This window comes from Schistocerca piceifrons, chromosome 7 (assembly GCF_021461385.2).
Source record: "Schistocerca piceifrons isolate TAMUIC-IGC-003096 chromosome 7, iqSchPice1.1, whole genome shotgun sequence".
NCBI classification, from domain to species: domain Eukaryota; kingdom Metazoa; phylum Arthropoda; class Insecta; order Orthoptera; family Acrididae; genus Schistocerca; species Schistocerca piceifrons.
In genome coordinates this window covers 153,186,712-153,209,024 of record NC_060144.1, presented here as the reverse complement: position 1 = coordinate 153,209,024, position 22,313 = coordinate 153,186,712, and the positions used below count along the sequence as shown (strand labels likewise).

General features: G+C 44.9%; 1 protein-coding gene across 1 annotated transcript in view; it reads right to left on the bottom strand.

The window, feature by feature from the left end:
• Positions 1-22,313, bottom strand: part of LOC124805276 (bumetanide-sensitive sodium-(potassium)-chloride cotransporter-like) — a 197,160-nt gene that overhangs the window by 56,546 nt on the left and 118,301 nt on the right. The window contains exons 14-15 of the mRNA XM_047265788.1: positions 5,719-5,911; positions 2,615-2,709 (exon numbers count right to left, since the gene is read on the bottom strand). Coding sequence (XP_047121744.1) covers positions 2,615-2,709; positions 5,719-5,911 — 288 coding nt within the window. The remainder of the gene's footprint in view (positions 1-2,614; positions 2,710-5,718; positions 5,912-22,313) is intronic.

Sequence of the window (22,313 nt, the reverse complement as noted above, 5' to 3'; positions counted from 1 at the left end):
ACAGGTAGCCCTTTCTCTGATGGGATAGGTTATGCTTGAGACTGGACTGGAGTAGGGGTTGATGGTTGGAATTATAGGACAGGTCTTGCATCTAGGTCTATTAAAGGGATATGAGTCAAGAGGCAAGAGGTTGAGAGGTTGAGAGCAAGGGTGGAGCAGGGATGGGCTGGGATATTGTGTAGATTCAAATGGCAGCATAGTTCCACCGTGTGAGGAATAAGGATAGTGAGTAGGATATTCTCCATTTCAGTGCACGATGAGAGATAGTTGAAACCCTGGTGGTTAATGGGGTTCAGATGATCCAGTCCACCATGGTACTGAGCTACAAGGGAGTGGGGTGCTACTTTGTGGCCAGTTGCTAGTAATGTGGGAAGTGGGTGGATGAGTGGAGAGCCAAGGCAGGGAGATCCCCTTTCTGTACAAGGATGGGAGGGTAATTTCGGTCTGTGAAGGCCTCAGTGAGACCCTTGATGTATTTGGAGGACTGCCTGTCACTACAAATGTGACAACCATGGGTGACTAGGCAGTATGGAAAGGACCTTTTGGTATGGAATGGGTGGCAGCTGTCTAAGTGGGGGTATTGCTTATGGCTGGTAGATATGGTATGGCCAAATGTACTGATGTAGCCATGTCCTACATTTACCACATTTTCATAAACTCACTACCACCACCATAAAGCATTCAGAACATAAACAGACTTGAAACACAGCCATGAACCTTTCCTCCAAAATCTTTAGTCCCTGCAGAAGTATTAGCCCTTTCCAAAGGCCTCACCTTTTGACCCACTCCCAAATTAAAGCATGCAGGACTCAAAGACCTTCTCTCCTTGTCCGTACAGTGGAAAAACATTTTCACTACCAACCTTACAAATCAGACTCAATCTAAAGCTCATGTTGGACTTGTCCACATAAAAACCCTGCCACAGCAACACCATTCCATAAATCTGACAGGATCTCTCGTCTCTCCTCAAATCCTTAGGCCCATCCCAGAATCTGTACCTTGAGTCCCTCTCCCTCTCCTCCCCCCCCCCCCCCCCCCCCCACCTCTTTCTGCAGTCCTACCTTCTACACGCTGCATGAAGTCCATAAACTCAACTCCAGATGCACCATTGTTGCTGGTTACTGTGCCCACACTGAGAGCAAAACAAATCCATGATAAAGATATGGGCACCAACATGGCACCATCCTAAGCCAAATTATTCATGGGCCATCTAGATCTTCTGAATCAGCCAGAACCCCACATCCCCCACCCATTTCAGATTCATTGATGATACTATTGTAATCTGGACTGAGGGTGAGCTGCTCTTCTTCACTGCTCCCACACCAACACTACATAGCCTTCCCCACTAGTGTTTTCCCCCTCTTCTACTGCTCTTCTTTTCCACTCATCCCCCCCTCCCCCTCCCATTTAAACGTCCTAGCAGCCCTGCCCTACCCCCGTTATGTACCTGCATACTTCTGCAAGCAGCACTACACCTTCCCTCACATCTACCCTGCTTTCCCTTCCTCCCCCCCCCCCCCCCCCCCAGCCACATCCTTAACTCCACCACCCATAAACTGCCTTTCCTGTAAGTCACAGTAGTAGTTTGAAGTGTAGCCTCAGCACCCAAGACATTGGACATGTATGAGAGAGTTGTGTGAGTGCGTGTATTTTCTGCTTTAGAAGAAAATGTATAGCAACTCTTTGTTGTGCCTGTCTGCAACTCAGCAGCTCCTCTATATGGTACATAGCCATGTACCCTTTTCATAATACTGTCAAACTGTACATTGATCTACACATGTATCCAGATAGCAATCTTTTCAACACCTTATTGCGCATTTAGAAAATTTGAGTAACACTTCACTTCAGGTAACCAATTTATCTGCAAAAATAGCTGATTTTCCAACAATTGTGCTTTAAGATTAATGAATAAAGAGAAATTAGGGATAAAGAAAATAGGGAGGGGAATGATGTAAGAAAGACAGAGGTAAGACTGCAGTGTGACATATTAATTGTAGAAGATGATAGAGGAAGGAAGAAACAGGAGGTGGGCAAGGGAAGTTATAGTAGAATAAGTTAAGAGTGATAAACAGTGTATGTTTTAGGAAAAATTTGCATTCCTAAAAACAATATTTGTCATTTGATATCCATCCCTTTTCCCAATTTAAACATCCCATACAGATCGCCTACTGTAGGAAGTCCTTTTATTTTAGACAGTTTGTATCAGATTGTTGTTATTGATCTTACAAAGAAGTTTTAATGCTCACTTTCTAGTCCTATTTTTAATGTTTGTATTTAGTTTTACTAATATTTCTAGAATGCTTGTATCTTTACTTCCCCCAAACCAAACCAAGCAATCTCTCGTCTCTCAAGATAGTGTTCCTCTTCTTTTATCTGAATCCAATATTTCTCCTACACCTGCTAGGCCTTGAGCTGTGTATCTGTTCCCCAAGCAGAAACCTGTAGCTTCTACAGCTGAAGGGCCAGCTTTTTTTCCCCTGCTCACCATTTCATAATTTTCACTGTTTTGTAAATGCAACTATTCAGTCAAATACTCTTATAAGAATTTTATGGCATCTTATTGACCATTATATTATTGAAGCGATTATTTTTAATTTTCTGCAATTTTACTTACCCCCATCATCATATAACCACCAGACATCAATTGTTCCATTATTCTGAAACTTTTGAAACAATGTTAAGTTCTCTAACGTTTCTTTTGACAATTTCCTGCAAAAGATAAGTACACCTATATTAAGATATTACAAAAAGCAAAACACAATTCACTGTGAATTTGTCATTTCAGCATTAGATTTAAAGTCAAATGTAGTTTTCTTCCATACTTATACAGGTATTTTTCCTCCATAGACACAAGAACCTCAATTTTCTTTAAGTACAATGTCTGTCGAAGTTTTCATTTATAGGGTCTGCAACTAGGAAATGCCTCTTGGAGAGAATCTGTTCAATAGACTTTTGTTTTTAAGTCTTAAGTAGAAACTAAATAGAACCCTAGAATATGAAACTATTTGCAAAATTCGTGAAACAGTCACAGTTGTTCATAAGAAATGTGTGTTTTCTATCTCCTGAAAGTGAGTGCTTTATTGACAGTAAAGGTAACTTGTCACTTTGTAATAGAGGCTTTGAGTGCTAAATAGGCACATAAACAAGATTTGGGAATAGCATTTGGATAATGGCCTCCAAATTCCCCCATCCCCCACTCATACACAGTGAATTCATTCTGATAAGTTGCATGCAATACAAGATGAAATAAAAAGTGTGTGTTGGGTGAATGGAGGGGAGGGGACTGGGGGGGGGGGGGGGGAGAGAAGATTTAATAGGAAGACAGTGGGTGGATATTAATAGAGAGGGATCTCAAGTGAAATGGAGATAACTATTAGGTGAGAGTGGAAAGGAAAGAGATACCATTGGAACTGGGCAGGGGTGAAGGGCTGTTGGTGGGACAGAGGTAGGCAGACACACTTGCCTCCTGGGGAATATGGAGAGTGAAGGATATGTCACAATATTTGAAAAGGAAAGTTGCTACTCACCATATAGGGGAGATTCTGAGTCGCAGATAGGTGCAACAAAAAGACTGTCACAAACAAAGCTTTCAGCCAGTAAGGCCTTCATTAAAAATAGATGACTGGCGCGCACGCGCGCGCGCACTCTCGGGCAACTGTAACCATGGTGCAAGCAGCAGCACCAATGCATGATGGGAGTGTTGTCTGGGTGGGGTTAAGGAGAAGGCAGGGGTGGCGAGGGGGAGGGATAGTGGGGTAGCGGTGGCAGACAGTGAAGTGCTGCAGCTCAGATAAAGGGCAGGGGTGAGGTGGGGAGGGGAGTGGAGGGGATAGTGGAAAAGAAGAGAAGTAAAAAGACTGGGTGCGATGGTGGAATGAGGGCTGTGTAGTGCTGGGATGGGAGCAGGGAAGGGGCTTGTTGGGTGAGGACAGTGACTAACGAAGGTTGACAGCAGGAGGGTTACGAGAACATAGGACGTATTGCAGGTGAAGTTCCCGCCTGCACAACTCAGAAAAGCTGATGTTGGTGGGAAGGATCCATGTGGCGCAGCCATTGAAATGAAGGATGTCATGTTGGGCAGCTTGCTCAACATCAGGGTGGTCCACTTGTTTATTTGCCACAGTTTGTTGGTGGCCATTCAAGTGGACAGACAGCTTGTTGGTTGTAATACCCACATAGAATGCAGCACAATGGTTGCAGCTCAGCCTGTAAAATCACATGACAGGTTTCGCAGGTAGCCTTGCCTGCTATGGGATAGGTAATGTTTGTGACCAAACTGGAGTAGATGGAGATGGAGGTGGTGGTGGTGGTGGTGGTGGTGGTGGTGGAAGGATGTATGAGGCAGGTCTTGTATCTAGGTCTATTACAGGGATATGAGCCGTGAGGTAAGGGGTTGGGAGCAGGGGTTGTGTAGGGATGGACAAGTATATCGTGTAGGTTTGGTGGATGGTTGAGTACCACTGTGGGAGGGGTGGGAAGGATAGTGGGCAGAACATTTCTCATGAGAAACCCTGCTCCCAACCCCTTACCTCACGGCTCATACCCCTGTAATAGACCTAGGTAAGATCTGTCCCATACATCCTCCCACCACTACATCCTCCAACCACCACCTACTCCTTTCCGGTCACAAACATCACCTATTCCATCAAAGGTAAGGCTACCAGTGAAACCAGTCTCGCGATCTACAAGCTAAGCTGCAACCACTGTGCTGCATTCTATGTGGGCATGACAACCAACAAGCTTTCTGTCTGCATAAATGGCCACCGACCAACTGTGGCCAAGAAACCAGTGGACCACCCAGTTGCTGAGCATGCCGCCAAAGGTGAAATCATGTCTGACTGCTCACAACCTGTGCAATATGGATCCTTCACACCAACACCAGCTTTTCTGAGATGTGCAGATGGGAACTTTCCCTGCAATACATCCTACGTTCCCATAACCCTCCTGGCCTCAACCTTCGTTAATCATTGCCCTCACCAATCCAGCCCCTTCCCTCTTCTCATTCCAGCACTACACAGCCCTCATTCCACCATTGCACCCAATTTTTTTTTTTTTTTTTTTTACTTCTCTCCTGTTCTGCTACCCCGTCCTCCTCCCCACCTCTCCCCTGCCCTTCGTATAACCTGCAGCACTTCACTCTTCGCCACCCCTACCCTATTATTCCTCGCCCTACCCACCCCAGCCTCCTCCTTACCTGCACCCACTTGCCACTTCCAACATGCACTAGTGCTGCTGCTTGCAGTGTGGCTACAATTGCCTGAGACTGCAGTCGCGCGCGCGCGCGCGCGCGCGCGTGCGTGGTCTATTTTTTGACGAAGGTCTTACTGGCTGAAAGCTTTAACTGTGACAGTCTTTTGTTTCTATATGTGACTTATTATCTCTGCTATATGGTGAGTAGCAAGTAGCAACTTTCCTTTTCAAATATTGTTACATTCCATCCTCATTTTTCCGTTGTTTGAGAGTAAAGGATATGTTTAAAGTGTAATTCCATATTCAGAGAATGTTTGGGAGGGGGAAGGTGTGTTAGGGATCCAGATAATATTGGACGGACAGCTGGTTGGTGGTGATGCCATATAAAAGTCTGTGCAGAATTTGCAACAGATTATTTATATGCCTGGCTGCTTTCGCATGTGACCCTTTGTGGAACTAATCTGACTAAGAGAGAGAGAGAGAGAGAGAGAGAGAGAGAGAGAGAGAGAGAGAGAGAGGAACACTTACTTGAATAAATCTGTTTGTGAGTCTCTTCTACTATCACTTTGCTTGTTGCCCGTAGATTTGCTTCCATAATAATCAAATGGAGCTGCACTAATTATTGAATCTCTTCTCATGTTCACAGCACCCTCAGCTAACTCTGTGTATGTGCTTATGCTATAATGTCTCAAGTGCTCTGTGAGTTCATTTACAGAGCTACCTGAAAAAAGGAAAAGGAGTTCATTAGGTACTGTAAAAAAGAAACCTTTCGCTACTAAGGAATCCTTAACATGATGGTCACTGTGGATTATCTGGTACTTTCACTCATTACCAAGCAGCTAGACAACCATTCACTACCAATTAGTCAACATTGTTTTTCCTGAGAGCATCAAATGAATTAGTTGTGGATCCTATGCTCAATTGCTGCTAATTGCAGAATAGAAGTAAGCCTATAATCTGAAGCCACCATCATCATCTTATAGATGGTGTGTAATATCAATTTGTTAATTGAGTGCTTGTTTACTGTAACCATCTAGCATCCAGACAGTACAGTATGTAACAACGATAAGTTATGGAGGTCAGCTTCTGGCCCGTGCATCATGTGTTGGGTATGGGTTGAAGATGGTCTGCTCTCTGTCTGATGGTGCTAATAAAACATCAATAACAAACAACCATTTGTTGTTCCAAGATACACTGTGTCTTTGTTCACAGACGCCAGAAGTGGTGGTGGGCAGCAGTGCACTAGCCATGCGGAATGCGTCGACACACACAAGCCCCACACTGTCACTGCAATTGCAGTGATGTGGACATATACTCAGCACCCAGCAACACCACAGCACATTGGTAGCAGCTCAGCTGGTATTGTATGTGCTGCCTCTGGTATGAGCAGTGTGGGGTAGCAGGTTACCAGAGTATTTTCACTGACACTGTGGCCCGGTGAGCTCACCCTATCCCTGCACAGAGTTTGCAACATTTGACTGGATCATACAGTGGCGTCTGAAAGTAGGAAGGCCGGCAACTTCAGATTAGGAATACAGGAATAGAACGCGGATAGCAGCTACTGCATGCCCCTCCACAGTGACAATAGTTGACTGTTCTCTGGACTCTCGCCTCCAGAAGGCCTGATGGTAAATGTCACCCACAGCAGTCCATGTCTTGATTTGAACTGTTTGTTTTGTTTTAGGGAATAAAAACAACTAGGTTAATACACAATCTTGTTAGAACTGTAGAACACGAAGACAAAAAAGGAGGTGAAATCGACTACAGATGAGTGTGGCTTGAAAAGTTCTCGGAATCACCATGAGAGGTCAGTTCTAGTGCAACAAGTTGTTCACATTATATCCATTGGACTGTTGCCAGTAAACATGTGCCACATCAGGGCTCTTGGAAGAGAGGTGTGGCAGTGACATGGTTCTGTTGTTGTTCCTGTGTAGTGATTTGCAAAGATGATAATAATAATAATGATAATAATAATAATAATAATAATAATAAACAATTGAGATTCGAGCAGTGATTAAGTACTTTGTAAAGAAAGGTATGAAAGCAAAGGTCGTTCATGCCGATTTCCAGAATATCCTGGGGGACTCTGCTCCTTCATATTCAATGGTTGCAAAACAGTCAAATGATTTTAAAATTGGTTGGCAGAGCTTAGACGATGATCCGCGCAGTGGTCAGCCAAGATGTGTCACTACTCCAGAAATCATTGCAAAAGTGGACAAAATGATCATGGAGGATCGCCGATTGAAAGTGCATGAAATTGCTCACGCTTGCCAGATGTCATCTGAAAGGGTATATCACATTTTAACTGAAGAATTAGTAATGAAAAAATTATCTACAAGGTGAGTGCCGGGACTCTTGACACTGGATCAAAAACACATGAGGGTGGACATATCAGAACAATGTTTGGCCTGTTTTAGGAGAAACAAACAAGATCTTTTGCTCCGCTTTGTGTCCACTGATGAAACTTTGGTCACTACTATATCCCAGAGACAAAACAACAGTCAAAGCAGTGGAAACATGCTTATTCACTACCACCAAAGTAAGCAAAGACAATTCCTTTAGTGGGAAAGGTCATGGCATCAGTGTTCTGGGATGTGAAGGGGATTCTGTTTGTAGGTTATCTCCCCACTGGCCGAACAATTACTGAAGAATACTAAGCTAACCTCCTCGACAAACTGCAACAAAAAGGCCAGGTTTAGCAAGGAAGAAGTCATCTTCCATCAAGACAATGTGTGCCAACACACGTGCTGTTGCCATGGCAAAATTACACCAACTAAGTTATTAATTGTTGCCACACCTGCCTTATTCATCTGGTATGGCTCTGTCTTGAGTTCCATCTCTTCCCAAAACTGAAAATTTTTCTTGGTGGATGAAGATTTACTGCAAACGAAGGATTAACAGCCAGAGTTGACAACTACTTTCCATGCATGGAGGAAACTCATTTTCAAGAGGGGATCAAGGCACTGGAACAACATTGGACCAAGTGAATTGATCTACAAGGAGACTACATTGAAAAATAAAAAGTTTCAGTGATGTAAGCACTTTTTTTCTATCCTGTTCCGAGAACTTTTCAAACCACCCTCATATTAAGTCCAGTTGATGGAAGGAAAGACAGCTAAAAACAGGAACTTGGAGAAAGGTCCATAAAATATGCCATGGAGACAATGGAGGTCTTGAACTAAAGATTAAATGTTCTTCGCCATATTGCTATGATGGATAAAAAAATATGATGCGGTAGGTAGCCTGTGCATTTTTCATTAAAAAGGCTGACACTCAGATGGAAAACATAAATGAGAATGTAAGTGGTTAAAAAAAGGGCATTCCATCAGGAAATGGCAAACCATCAAAGGTTGAGGGCAATGAGCACAAAGCAGTGGCAGAACACCCCTCAACAAAAGGTGACAGCTGAACAGTGCCCAATATGCAACCAAGCCAAAATAATGTTCTCACGGCGAGAGGTGGCCATCCAAGCTGCTGGGAGAGGTTTCATTCCCCGGAGCTTTTCCCATGAAGGGATGACCAGTGGTGATGGCAAAGTGACACCACCTGCTGACAGACAGCAACACTGAGATCATCAGAGGAAATGAAAGAACTAGTGGGCCAAGGTACAATGACTGCAGCCTTGGCAGGAGCATCATCAGAGGCCTCATTTCCCATCATACCGATGTGACCAGCTACTCGCATAACCATCACAGTGGCTCCATCAATAGTGACCAAGAGACAGCTTTCCTGGACCCATTGCACTAAGGATGGATGGTGCACAGCACACAGAGGCTCTGAAGGGCAATGAGTGTGTCAGAGCAGATGACACAATTGAAAAGCCTGTGTCGCCAGATGTACTGCATGGTCTGATACAAGGTGAAGGGCTCTGCTGTAAATACTTAGCAGTGTTTCAGAAGCTGATACTGAAAAATGTTGGCGCCAATGACAAAGGCACACCCAACCCCACAATCAGACAGAGCCATCAGTGTACACAAGATTACTATTGTGAAATTCCATGCGAAGGTGGAGAAACTTACGTCGATAAAGTTAGGCTGAGTAGGCCTTTAAGAGTGAATGAAGGTCAAGGTGAACACAGGCCACCGCATGAAGCCGAGGTGGTGAAGGGTGCACACCCATTGGGTGCCAGAGCAATCGCTGAAAGTGAACTCCAGGAGGTAACAGAAGAGGGCCGTGCCTCATTCTGGTGATCAAGTAGTTATCAAAGGAGGAGGCATAGTGTGGGTGGTTAGGTATAGAAGACAAATGGCATATATATCTGCTGAGGAGAAAATCATGGTGGTATGACAGCAGTACTTTGGCAGCTTCTGCACACAGACAGTCAACTGGGCTAATGTAAAAGGTGCCAGTGGCCAAATGGATGTCACAATGGTGGTTAGTATTGAGATAGTGTAACGGGGGCCGAAGGACAAATGCATAAACGAAACACACAGTCTAGTTTTGAACAAACAAGGGACCGGTACAAGTGGAGGAGGGTGGTCCCATCCGCTCTCCAGGATGTACTGCTGAGGACAAGTAGGACACTGAGGGATCGCAGACAGCAAGACAAGACATGTAGGAGGACCAAGAAAGTTTCCTATGGAACATGAGCCCCAGGAATCCTGGTTTCAACCAACAGAAGAGCAACAGTCCAAGATGTAAAGATGGTGAAAGAAACCAATTATGCTGCCAGAAATTCACACAAATTTTTTTGTCAGTGGAAAAGTGAAAGCCATTGCCAATGTTCCTTGAGTAAAGATGATTGAGACAATGCTGAAGATGCCACTCAAGGAGACAAGTCTGTGAAGAACTGTGATAGGTGGCAAAATCATCAACAGGATGGGAGCCAGAGATGCCTGGTGGAAGACGGGCCACAATAGGATGACAGTTAAAAATGTGGTGAGCATGTCTCTGCCCACCAAGGAACTGGGACATGGCACAGCAAAGAGGAAGTGCGAGGAATGGAATGTTCTGCAGTGGTAAGGATAACATTGGTAAGATATTCTACCTGGTCATAACACCTGGAGAAATATTGTTTGTCCAGAGTCACTAGGGAGGAATAAAGCCTCTAGTCTGACTTAGAAAGCTGCCATTGGGGTGTGCTTGTAGGTGGGGTAGGCGTCAGCAAACAGATAGCACACAGGAAATGGTTGATTGATTACGTGTCAGAGAGAATGGACCACTTGAGACGATGGGTCAGCTGGGCAGTACAGAAGAAGAGATCTAAATGGGGATAGGTATGCGTGTGGAGTCTAAAGTTTGGAGTCTAAAAGGAACATGGGTGCTCCCATGTTAAGGCAGATGAGGTTAAGTTGATTGAAAAGTTCAGCCAAGAGTGCACCACTATGGCAGGTTCTTCGGGAGTCCCAAAGGGGATGGTGCACATTAATGTCACTGACCAACAGAAAGGAGTGAGGGAGTTGCCCAGTAAGCTGGAGGAAGTCTGTCTGGGTGACACTGAAGGACAGAGGGATGTAAATGGTAAAAAGGAAGAAGTTGAAGAGAGGAAGGAAAATGTGGACTGCAACAGCTTGAAGCAAGGTAGTCAGGAAGATGGTTTGACTATGAATGTCATCCTGGATGATCAGCATGACTCCTCCACGAGATGGAATGATATCCTCAGGGAGAAGGTCAAAGTGGACTGGAAACAAATGTGAGAGCTCAAAGTGGTTGTGAGAATGCAATATTGTTTCCTGGAGGCAGAGAACAAGTGGACACTGAGTCCAAGAGCAGCTATAATTCCTCCTTGATGGATCTAAGATGGCAAATGTTCCATTCGAGGAGAGTTATGACAAGGAAAGGGGAGAAGGGAAAAAATGAAGGGGTGTCACCTTGGTGGCTGCCGAGTGTTAGCCTTTGAAGACTCAACACAACAGGGCGGAGAGGCTGGAGGATTCTGCTTGATAAGATCTACAAAGGCATCGGCATTCTCCCTCTGTCGGTCTGCAGAGTCCAGAGCAAAAAATGTTTAGTGGTGCACAATGGTGACACAGAGGTTGGTTGGATGAGGGTATCACATTGTGACACCATTGAAGATGATCTCCGAACTTGGCAAGGAGAAGACCGTTTCCGTTTGTTTGATTTTTTGAAGCCTTTCTGGTTGGCGCAGGAAGATCCAGATGTTTGTTGGTTGGAGGGACGCAAGAAGTCTTTGCGAGAGTATTCCTTCCATCCTTTCTGGCCGGCTGGTTGTGTAGCAAGTTATTTCGCCCTGTGAGGCAAAAGTTTGGTGGCTTTCTAACGGTTTGGATGACAAAGTGGTGAAGTATGTGTGTAAACTACCACTTCTTTAACAATATGACTTACTTGAGATTGTCAGCCGACTTTCCTTGCTGGTTATCTTGCTGCTGTAACCTCCTTCTCTCTTCTTCTCTGAAGTACATTTGCTGGGAACAGGAATTTCTCAAGACTCTTTCTACTTATAAAAATAAGCATACGTACGCAGTTTCTTTTGCTTCACTTAATGATGTAAACATCAAGCTTTTCCAAATCTCATTCTCCACATAAAAAACGCTGTCAAGTAAGTCTCCTCACGTATCCAAAGGTTAGAAACAAAGTTCATTTACACATAAAAGAAAGTTGGCTTAAGAAACCAAGTTAATTCTCATCCTGAATCTGAATACATGTCTTATCTTCTCTAAGTCCAAGACAAGCATCCATTTAACAATATTTCAACTGTTTGTCTTTTTTTCACTACCATAGTCAAAGTTATAAAACAGCATGGAAAAACACAGAAGTTCCTGGAGTCTGCTGTGTTCTCTCATTAAACTTCCATGGTGCGACCAGCAAACACTTGTCGGTGCTGTTCGACTGCTGTGTCTACAGTCTTCTTATTATACACTTCAGACCTGCACACACAGACAGGCGATGCACAGTAGATAGGCTCTCTCACACTTATGTTTAAAATATCATGTGTTCGAGACAGTTGAAGACCGACTGGTTCTAGAATTTACGCAGAAATTCTCAAAACACTACAGCTTGTTGCATAGCTGGAGGAGGAGGAGGAGGAGGAGGAGGAGGAGGAGGAGGAGGAGGCGACAGAGGTGTTACCATGACACCGGGTGATTTTACAACTGTGGTGCTGAATCTGAGGCCACATGTCTGCATGGCATTGTCCTTTGTGGAGTAAGAGTAGAAAGAACAGTACTGTAGGCGCCAGATGGTAGAACACAGGGTTTTCTGATTAACCAGGTATCGACAGGACATTTGAGTGTGGTTCTAATGATGACATTGATAGCAATGCACCAGGTTTGAATTGTATGGTAAGACTGTGATAACTTCATAGACTGCTTTGATCTTTGATGGAAGCACCACTCTATCAGAGGCAAGAAAAAGAGTGTGTGTGGACACTACGGATAAATCGACCTTTCTCATTATCTGAGAGACTGCAACGAAACCGTGATCAGAGAGGCATGTTTGGATTTCTGCCTCATCCAACCATTGAGCAGCCTAGTTTAAAAAAACACTGTGGCAAGAATTCAGCGTTCAATGTGCCTCATCATGAACAGGATAGCCATGGAGGAGTGAAGATGCAAGCAGTAGTTGTGCTTGAGAATCAGAAGTAATCTCCAACAGTTAAGTGCCACTGTGTAAATGAGAGCAGGATTTCACACATGAAACTGTGAGGAGCCATGGTTCAGCTAGGAGGATCTTTGAATCATGAGCTTCTTTCTGTTTAGGTTTAATGGATGTTTAATGTCAAGAAGATGATTGGCTCATTGCAAAAATATCCCCTATGATTGTCAGCTTCTCCAACAGCATGCTCCTTCCAACTGTAGGTTCCCATCAGAGGGGAGCATACCTGCCTTAGGTGACTGTTCACACCCCAGGTCACATCTCCTGAATACCTGACACAGGGACCAATCCGCAGTTTGGGAAGGTAGCTGCTCCAGCAATCAACCTCTCTGGGCCTGGCCTATACCAGGGGGTACATGCAAACCCTACCTGTTGACACAGGGCTGGGAATTATGCATTACCCAGTCATCTGTTACACGTCAGACACGTGGGGTGGCCTTCTGGAGTGCGCAGGGAGGAGAAAGAAAAAGAGGAACCTCAAACACCAAAGTGGAGGAATGATAGGAGAAGGGAGGGGAAAAAAAAAAAAAAAGAATGAAAAATCAGTGGAGAGACCGTTCTGATGTCCGCTACAGAAAATGCAGAACACATTCCCAGCAACACCCCAGACATGTTCCTCATGGGAGGGGAGGAAGAATATCAAGAGGATAGATATGCAGCACAGAAGGGAAAGGATGCTGCAAAGGCTGGGGCCCTGTGGTAGCCAAGCACGAACGCGCCAAAAAGTGGTGAGCTCTCGTGGGAAGGGGAGGGGGGGGGGAGGGAGGGAGGGGAGGTGTTCTCGATTTGAATAGCAGCACTGCAGCTTGCAGTCATAAAGTCATCCTGGCAGGGCTCACCGTTCCATCAGAATTCGAAGACAGTCTCCCAAAACAGAGGATTGACCAACATAAATCCTACACCCCAAACAGAGGATTGACCAACATAAATCCTACACCCAGTTTGATCAGCTGCAAACTGAGTGCCAGAAGATCAAGCCAGTGGCTAAGAGTAGTATTTATACTTTAACTGCCTCAAGTGCATTGATATTGTGAGGTGACAATGATTTCACCTGGCCTGGTTTTATTAACAGGTCAGCTTTCTGGATGCTTCAGCTGTAGCTGGAAGGTGTCTTAACTTTGCCTTTCAGGAGCAGTTTTGTTTTGTTTTAGGGCGCAAAAAACAACTGACGCCATACGCGCCCAAGTCGAAACTATAGAATCCAAACACAAGACAAGGGAATGACTGTATGTCAGTCCCAATGGAAAGAATGGGAGACATCTAAACAAGGCACGTGGAAAAAGGGCTAAAAAAATACACCATACAAAAATGGAGATCCAAAACTAAAAATTAAATGGCCTTCACCATATTGCTTTGGTGGATAAAAGTAAAAAGTGGACGACAAGTCTGCGCGTCATTTGCTAAAACAGCTGATAAATGAGGTGGCAAACCCAAGATGGAACATAAATTAGTAAAAAAGGGCATTCCAGCAGGTAGTGGCAGACTGTTAAAATTTGGGCACAATGAGTACAAAGTGGTGGGGCAGCGCCATTGAGCAAATGACAATGGCTAAAAAGGCAGTGCCCAATATGCAGCCAAGTTAAAATAATCTCCTCCCAGTGGGAGGGCTGAAAGCAGTGAGGCTTAATAAGCCGAAGCTTATTCCTGTGAAGGGAGGACCATTGGCAGTGCCAAAGGGACATCACCTCCTGACAGATGGCAATGCAGAGATCATCAGAGGGAATAGAGGTACTCGTGGGCTGATAAGAGGACTGCAGCCTTGGCAGCAGCTTCAGCAGCCTCATTTCCTGGCAGACCAACATGGCCAGGGACCCACAGAAACATGACATCGGCTCCACCAAAAGTGAGCAAGTAACAGTTTTCCTGGACTCGCTACACTAAGGGATGAGCAGTGTACAGTGCACAGAGACTTTGGAGGGCGCTGAGTGAGTCTGAGCAGGGGACACAATTGGGAAGGCTGTGTCGCCAGATATACTCTGTTGCCTGATACAATGTGAACAGCTCGGCTGTAAATACTGAGGAGTGGGCCGGAAGCCGATATCAAAAGACATGGGTGCCAATGACGAAGGCACACCCGACCCCACGGTCAGGCCAAGAGCCATCAGTGTATACAAAGGTACTAGCGCTAAGTTCCATGCGAAGGTCGTGAAACTGAAGGCAGTAGACCGAGGCTGGAGTAATGCCCTTAGGAAGTGAATGAAGGCCAACGTTAAAATGGGTTCACACCCACGGCAAAGTTGCAGGTAGTGTGAAGTTAAGCCGCCATAGCAAAAGCAGACTCCAGGCATTAACAGAGAAGAGGGACGAGCAACATACTGATGATCTAATGAATCAGCAAAGGAGGAGGCATAGGAAGGGTGGCCATGCATGGCAGACAAATGGCATGCATACCTGCTCAGGAGAAAGTCACGGTGGTAAGACAGTGGCAATTCAGCAGCTTGAGCATACAGACTCAACCGGGCTTGTGTAAAAGGTGCCCATAGCCAAATGGATACCATGATGATGGATAGTGTTGAGATGGTGTAAAAAGGATGGCCGAGTAGATGCATAAACAAAGCACCCATAGTCTAGTTTCGAATGGCCAATGGACTGGGACAAACAGAGGAGGGTGGTTCGATCAGCACTTCAAGAAGTATCATTGAGGACATGTTGGACACTGAGGGACTGAGTACAGCGGGCTGCCAAGTAAGAGACATGGGAGGACCAAAAGTGTTTCCTATCTAGCATGAGCCCCAGGAATTTTGTAGTGTCCACAAATGGAAGGGCAACAGGCCTAAGAAGTCGAAATGGCGGGAGAAACCATATGCGCTGCCAGAAATTCATACAGATGATTTCGTCAGTGGAAAAGTGAAAACCACTGGCGATCCTCCAGGAGTGAAGATGATCAAGACAGTGCTGAAGACGCTGCTCAGTAAGACAAGTGCATGGAGAACTGCAATGACGGCAAAATAGTCGACAAAAAGGAAGCCAGAGACGGCCGGCGGGAGACAGGCCATTATAGGGTTAATGGTGATAGCAAAGAGGATGACGCTCAGGATGCAACCCTGAGGCACACCATTTTCCTGAATAAAGGTGTTCGACAAGGCAGAACCCACACCCACCTTGAAAACTTGGTCTTGTAAAAACACCCAAAGAAAAAAGGGCAGGTGCCCACAGAAGCCCCACATGTAAAGAGTACAGAGGATACCAGTTCTCCAGCAGGTGTCGTAGGCCTTCTCCAAATTGAAAAACACAGCCACAGTCTGGGGTTCCCACAGAAAACCATTCATTCATGACGTGTGTAAACAAAGTAACGAGATGGTCTACTGTGGAACGCCGTGCTCAAAATCCGCACTATGCATTCGTGAGTATATGTTGAGATTCGAGCCACCACACCAGCCGGGCATGAATTACATGTTCAACCGGGCATGAATTTTACGTTCCATCACCTTGAAAATGCAGCTAGTAAGAGAGATGGGGCGGTAGCTAGATGGAAGGTTTTTGTCCTTACCTGTCTTAGGTATGGGTATGATGGTGGCTTCACACCAGCATCCAGGAAATGAGCCCTCAGCCCAGATGCAGTTGTATGTGTTAAGCAGAAAGTGCTTGCCCACAAGAGAGAAGTGCTGCAACATCTGAATGTGGATGGCGTACAGCCCTGGAGCGAAGGATAGGGATGAAATGAGAGCATGCTCGAGCTCCCTCATAGTAAAGGCGGCATTGTAACACTCACGATTCGGAGAAAAGAAGGGTATCGCCTGAGCCACCTCTACTCATTTACGATGAATGAAGGCAGGGTGATAGTGGGAAGAGCTCAAAAATTCTGCAAAATGGCGGCCCATGGTGTTGGAGATAGGATCCACGACGACATCGGCACCTACTGTCAGGCCAGAAATGGGGGAATGGATCTTGGTTCCAGAGAGCTGTCTGAGGTTGCCCACACGACAGAGGAAGGTGTGGAACTGTTAAGAGAACTCTGGAATGAAATCCAACTAGCTCTTTTGCTACCCCAAAGAACTTGACGACACTTTGCACACATCTGTTTATAATGAATGCAGTTTTCCAGCATAGGGTGGTGGTTAAAAATGAGGAGAGCACGTCTCTGTGCACGAATTGCATCGCGACATGCCTCAGTCCACCAATGGACTGGGAAATGCCATGGTAAAGAGGAAGTGTGAGGAATGGAATGTTCAGCAGAAGTAAGGATAATGTTGGTGAGATAGTCCACCTGGTCATCACAACTGAGGAAATTATGTTCTGCAAAGGTCGCCAGGGAAGAATAAAACTGCCAGTCGGCCTTAGTAAGCTGCCATTTGGGCATGCATGTGGATGGGGTAGGAGTGAGCAAACAGAGTACACGGGAAATGGTCGCTCGCACAGGGGTCAGAAAGAAAGGACCACTCAAGATGATGGACAAGCTGGGCAGTGTAAAAGGATAGGTCCAAATGGGAATAGGTGTGCGAGCAGTCAGAAAGGAAAGTGGGTGCACCAGTGTTAAGGCAGAAGAGGTCGAGTTGGTTAAGAATGTCAGCTATGAGGGCCCCTCTTTGGCAGGTCCTGGGAGAACCACAAAGGGGATGATGCTCATTGAAGTCACCGAGTAGCAAAAACGGTGGAGGTAGCTGCCCAATAAGCTGAAGGAAGTCTGCCCTGGTGACACCAAAGGACGGAGGCACATAAATGGTACAGAGGAAGAAAGTCAGGTGGGGAATGAAAAGGCAAATGGCAACAGCCTGAAGACGGGTAGTCATGGAGATGAGTTGACTATCAAAGTCATCCCTTATAAGCAGTACGGCGGCGCCATAATATGGGATGCTGACTTCAGGGTGAAGCTCAAAACGAATTGGTAAGTAATGTGAAAAATTGGTAAGTAATGTGAAAGCTTAAAGCGGTCTTGAGGGTGCAATTTCGTTTCCTGACGGCAGAGTACAAGGGGATGCTGTGATGCTAGAAACAGCCATAAATTCTCTTTGTGGGACCGAAGGCCGCGAACATTCCATAGGAGGACAGTCATAAGGAGGAAGAGATGTAGGGGTGGCGACTAGCCAGTGGCCACCGAGGGACAGCTGGTGGAAAGTCGCTTCTATAGGGCATAGAAGGAGGAGGATTCTGCTCCTTGGGGTCCACAGAAGCATCAGCATGCTTGTGCGGTTATTCGGTGGAGTCCAACGCTGAAAAACAAATGGTGATGTACACCAGCGATACACAGGCTGGCTGGGCTAAGTGACGACACGGTGACACCATCGAGCAGGATCTTCGAGTTGGTGAAGGATAAGACCATTTGTCTTTAGCAGACTTCTTTGAGCCCTTCTGGCTAGAGGAAGACTTGGGTGTCGTTGGTCTAGAGGGATGGAGGAAGTCTTCTCGGGAGTACTACTCCTGTCCTCTCCCGCCTGCCGCTTGTGTATTGGGTAGCTTCGTCCCTTTAGGCGAGAGTTTGACAGTTTGTTGCACAGCGGGATTGGGGGTTGGCAATGCTACCTTGACACTAGGCGACTCCACAACCTCAGAGCCAAATTTGAGGCCGCATGTCCGAGTAGCCATGTTCTTCATGGAGCGAGGGGTAACAAGAACTGAACTATAAGTGCCAGGTGGGAGAACACAGGGTTTGCGACTAGCCAGTAACTTGTGAGCTACTGGGTAATGCACTTTTTCTTTTACCCGAATCTCTTGAACAGCCCTCTAATCTAGATATATGGGACAATCCCAAGAGGAGGCGGCATGGCCACCATTGCAGTTAATACAGCAAGGAGAAGGAGGCGGACATTTGCCCTCGTGTGCATCCCTGCCACAGGTTATGCATTTGGCTGGGTGTTGAGATGGTGTTCTAGTGTGACTGAACCAATGACACTGGTAGCAGTGCAACGGATTTGAAATGTACAGCCAGACTTGTGATGATTTCGTAGCCTGCTTTAATCTTGAATGGCAGCACCACACTATCAAAGGTGAGGAAAAGAGTGTAGTTGGGCACCAAGGAGGACTCTACCTTTTTCATAACACAATGGATGGCAATGACACCCTGGAGAAAGAAAAGGGAGCCAAAAGAAAGTTGAGACTGTTTGCAGGTCAGTGACAGAATGCAGAACATTTCCAATAATACCCCCAGACATGTTCCCCAAGGGAGGGGAAAAAGAATAGCAAGAGGATAGACATGCAGCACGGAAGGGACAAAGCACTGCAGAGGCTGGGGTCCTGTGGTAGCCAAGCACAAACCCGCCAAAAGTGGTGAGCCCCATGGGTGGGTGGGGGGAGGTTCAGCAGCAGTGGAAGACATATCCTGCAGTGTCTCTGAATATCGAACTTATGGCTTGTTACTTCACTTTGTGGGTCAACACAATGACAGCATCATCCTCTCTCTATTATGTCACTCTGCTATACTTGCATTTTTGACACCCTGCTATTACGATGTGTAGCAAATACCTCAGTCTTGTGCCCGCATTATGCTTAACATCACCAATCCTTCCTTGTTGGCATTCCACTCAGTAGTTACTTATTGACCTACTTTGCCTGGACCTTGTGTTACCAAGGGAAGACTTCTCAAGCTCTCCTCCTTTCCCAAGCCTATTATTTCATGGCACTTCAGAAAGTTGTCAAGTATCTTCATGTGAAGTCATACCTATATGAACAGTAGCATAAACATTTGAATACTAAGTGATGATCAGACAAGATGGTAAGCATATTGTTTTGGAATGTGATCATATTTGCATTCATTAAGCTGTAGTGTGACATGTTTTGAGAGCTTCTCTTGGAAAGCAGCCCCTCTGAACTGCATGGCACAGTGGACAACTACTCAAACATCCATTCTAGTGTGTATAGCCATAAGCAGATAAAATCACTCTTAATTAAATGGGTAAGAGTGGTCTCAAGCAGGTCAGTGCCACAACACTGATAGAGTATGATAAGTAACCTGCAAACAGGGTTATTACCAAATTATATTCTTTTGAGCTTTTGAACATATTCTTTATCCCCTACATGAGCGAAATAAAGAAACTTGACTTCTGTATCAAACTTGCAGTTGTTACACCTGTACATAGCTCACTTTTGTCTTTAAGACAATGGGGGAAGACAACTGGTCATGTAAGCATAGCCCACCAGTGCAAAACATTTTTAATGTAGTTACCTGTGAAGAAATATTTTCCATGTGCAGAAAGGAAGACCACTGACTTGATTTTATTAACTCTGTCATCTTCCTGTACTTGATATTGTATTATCGTTTGCAAAATTTTCTTAATCTGATGTGGTGAATAAACTTTACTTCAATACTGACCATATGTGTAACATTTCATCCTGGAGGCTGTCGGCATCAGCTGATACATGGGCCCTATGAACCAAAGCTCTTTGGATGATTTTAGTTTAAAAAATCCTCCCATCAAACTAGTACTTCTAAAAACAGCAGATGTGTGATCATCTCCCTTCCCTGACCAGCATCCTACAAACTTACTTTATTATGTTGCTTCCTATCATGACCATGTTACCTGTCTCCATTCCTTATTAGTGTTTCACACCATGGACTAAAGGTTATTCTGTACGAGCTGTGGAACAAACTCTAATCCTACTTTTCTCAAAGCTACACTCCTTTCTTCTCTCCAACAACAATTTTGTTAACCATCTCCCTTACCTTGTGGTTTAGAAAGGTCGTCAAACTGATGCTCTCTCAATGCACCCATGAACACCTGACCCAGACCAGCAGCCACCCCTTACCATTAATTTTTTTCTGAGCCTTGATGCAACCCACTATGACTACTTCTACTGGACCAATCGTTTCTACATCTACATCAACTCCGCAAGCCAATGTACAACATGGCAGAGGGGTAACCTGTATCACTACCAGTCATTTCCTTTCCTATTCCACTCACAAATAGAGTGAGAGGAAATAGTATGTCTATATGCTTCCATATAAGCCCTAATTTCTTGTATCTTTTCTTCATGGGCCTTACACAAAATGTATGTTGGTGACAGTAGAATCATTCTGTTGTCTCTAAATTTTCACGGCAGGGTTCCTCAAAAAGAATGTTGCCTTCTCCCCAGGGATCCACATTTGGGTTTCTGCAGCATCTCCATAATACTTGCATGTTGTTCAAAACTACTGGTAACAAATCTAGCAGCCCGCCTTTGAGTTGCCTCAATGTCTTCCTTTAATCCAACTTGGTGCAGAGCCAGACACACTTGCAATACTCAAGAATAGGCTGCAGTAGCATCCTGTAAGTGGTATCTTTTAAAGATGGACCACGGTTCCCAAAATTCTCCCAACCTAGGTCTACCATTCACCTTCCCTACCACAACACTCACATGCGCATTGTTCTGCAACATTAAACCCAGACATTTAAACGATGTGTCTCTGACGAGCAGGACACTACTAATGCTGTATCCGAACATTATGGGTTTGTTTGTGCTGCTCATCCACATTAACTTTCATTTTTCTATATTTAGAGCTAGCTGCCATTCATCATACCAACGAGAAATTTTGTCCAAATCATCTTGTATCATTCTACAGTCACTGATCTTTGACACCTTCCTGTACACCACAGCATCATCAGAGAACAACCGTTTATCAGGATACCCTCTCCTCCAGATCATTTAGGTATACAGAAAATAATAGTGGCACTATCACACTTCCCTGAGGCACTCCTGACAATACACTTGTCTTATGAACACTTCTCATCGAGGACAACATACTGGGTTCTAGTACTGAAGAAGTCTTTGAGCCACTCCCATATCTGGGAGCCTTTGTTAACAGTCTGCAGTGGGGCACCATATCAAACACTGTTCAGAAATCTAGAAATATGGCATCTGCCTGTTGCCCTTCATCCATAGGTCGCAGTATATTGTGAGGAAAGGACAAGATGGGTTTCACACATGCAGTGCTCTCTAAAAACATGCCGAGTCATGGACACATGCCTCTCAGTTTCAGGGGGCTTTATTATCTTTGAACTGAGAATGTTTTCAAGAATTCTGCAGCAAATTGATGTTAAGGACATTGGTCTGTAATTTTGGGGGTCTGTTGTTTTACTCTTCTTCTGTACACAGTCACCCAGAATATCCTCCTCAGTTGTTTGTTGTATGTATTCTGATTTGTCATCTGTCACTATTTTTTCCCTTTGCAACTCCCTGTACTAGTAAGAAGTTATTACCTGATGTCCAACACACATTCTCGCATCATGTCCATTTACTTACTGCTTCCCATGAGTTTCTTTCCTCACCGAATCTGACTAACCTAATTTCTTTTATCACCAGACCATTTACTTTTCCATGTCCTTTTGTAACATTCCATCTCTAACACCGATTTCTTTCTTGTATGTTTTTCCCACAGTCTACGATTCCACTCCTAACATTCTGCTCAAAAAATTAGAAAGACTGGAAGTAAGAGGTGTAGCACGTGACTGGTTGTGTTCATAAATAAAAAGTCAGGGACAGAAGGTATTACTTCTGTATGAATTCAACATTAAGAATAAAACAAGGGCCAGCTCCATCCTTTCTAGTGAATTACCAATACAAGGTGGCATCTTGCATGGCTTCACATTATTGCTAGCTGGTTATCTATTGTATGTTCTGGTCAGTTAATGTCGCCCTAGAGATACACCGCTCCAAAA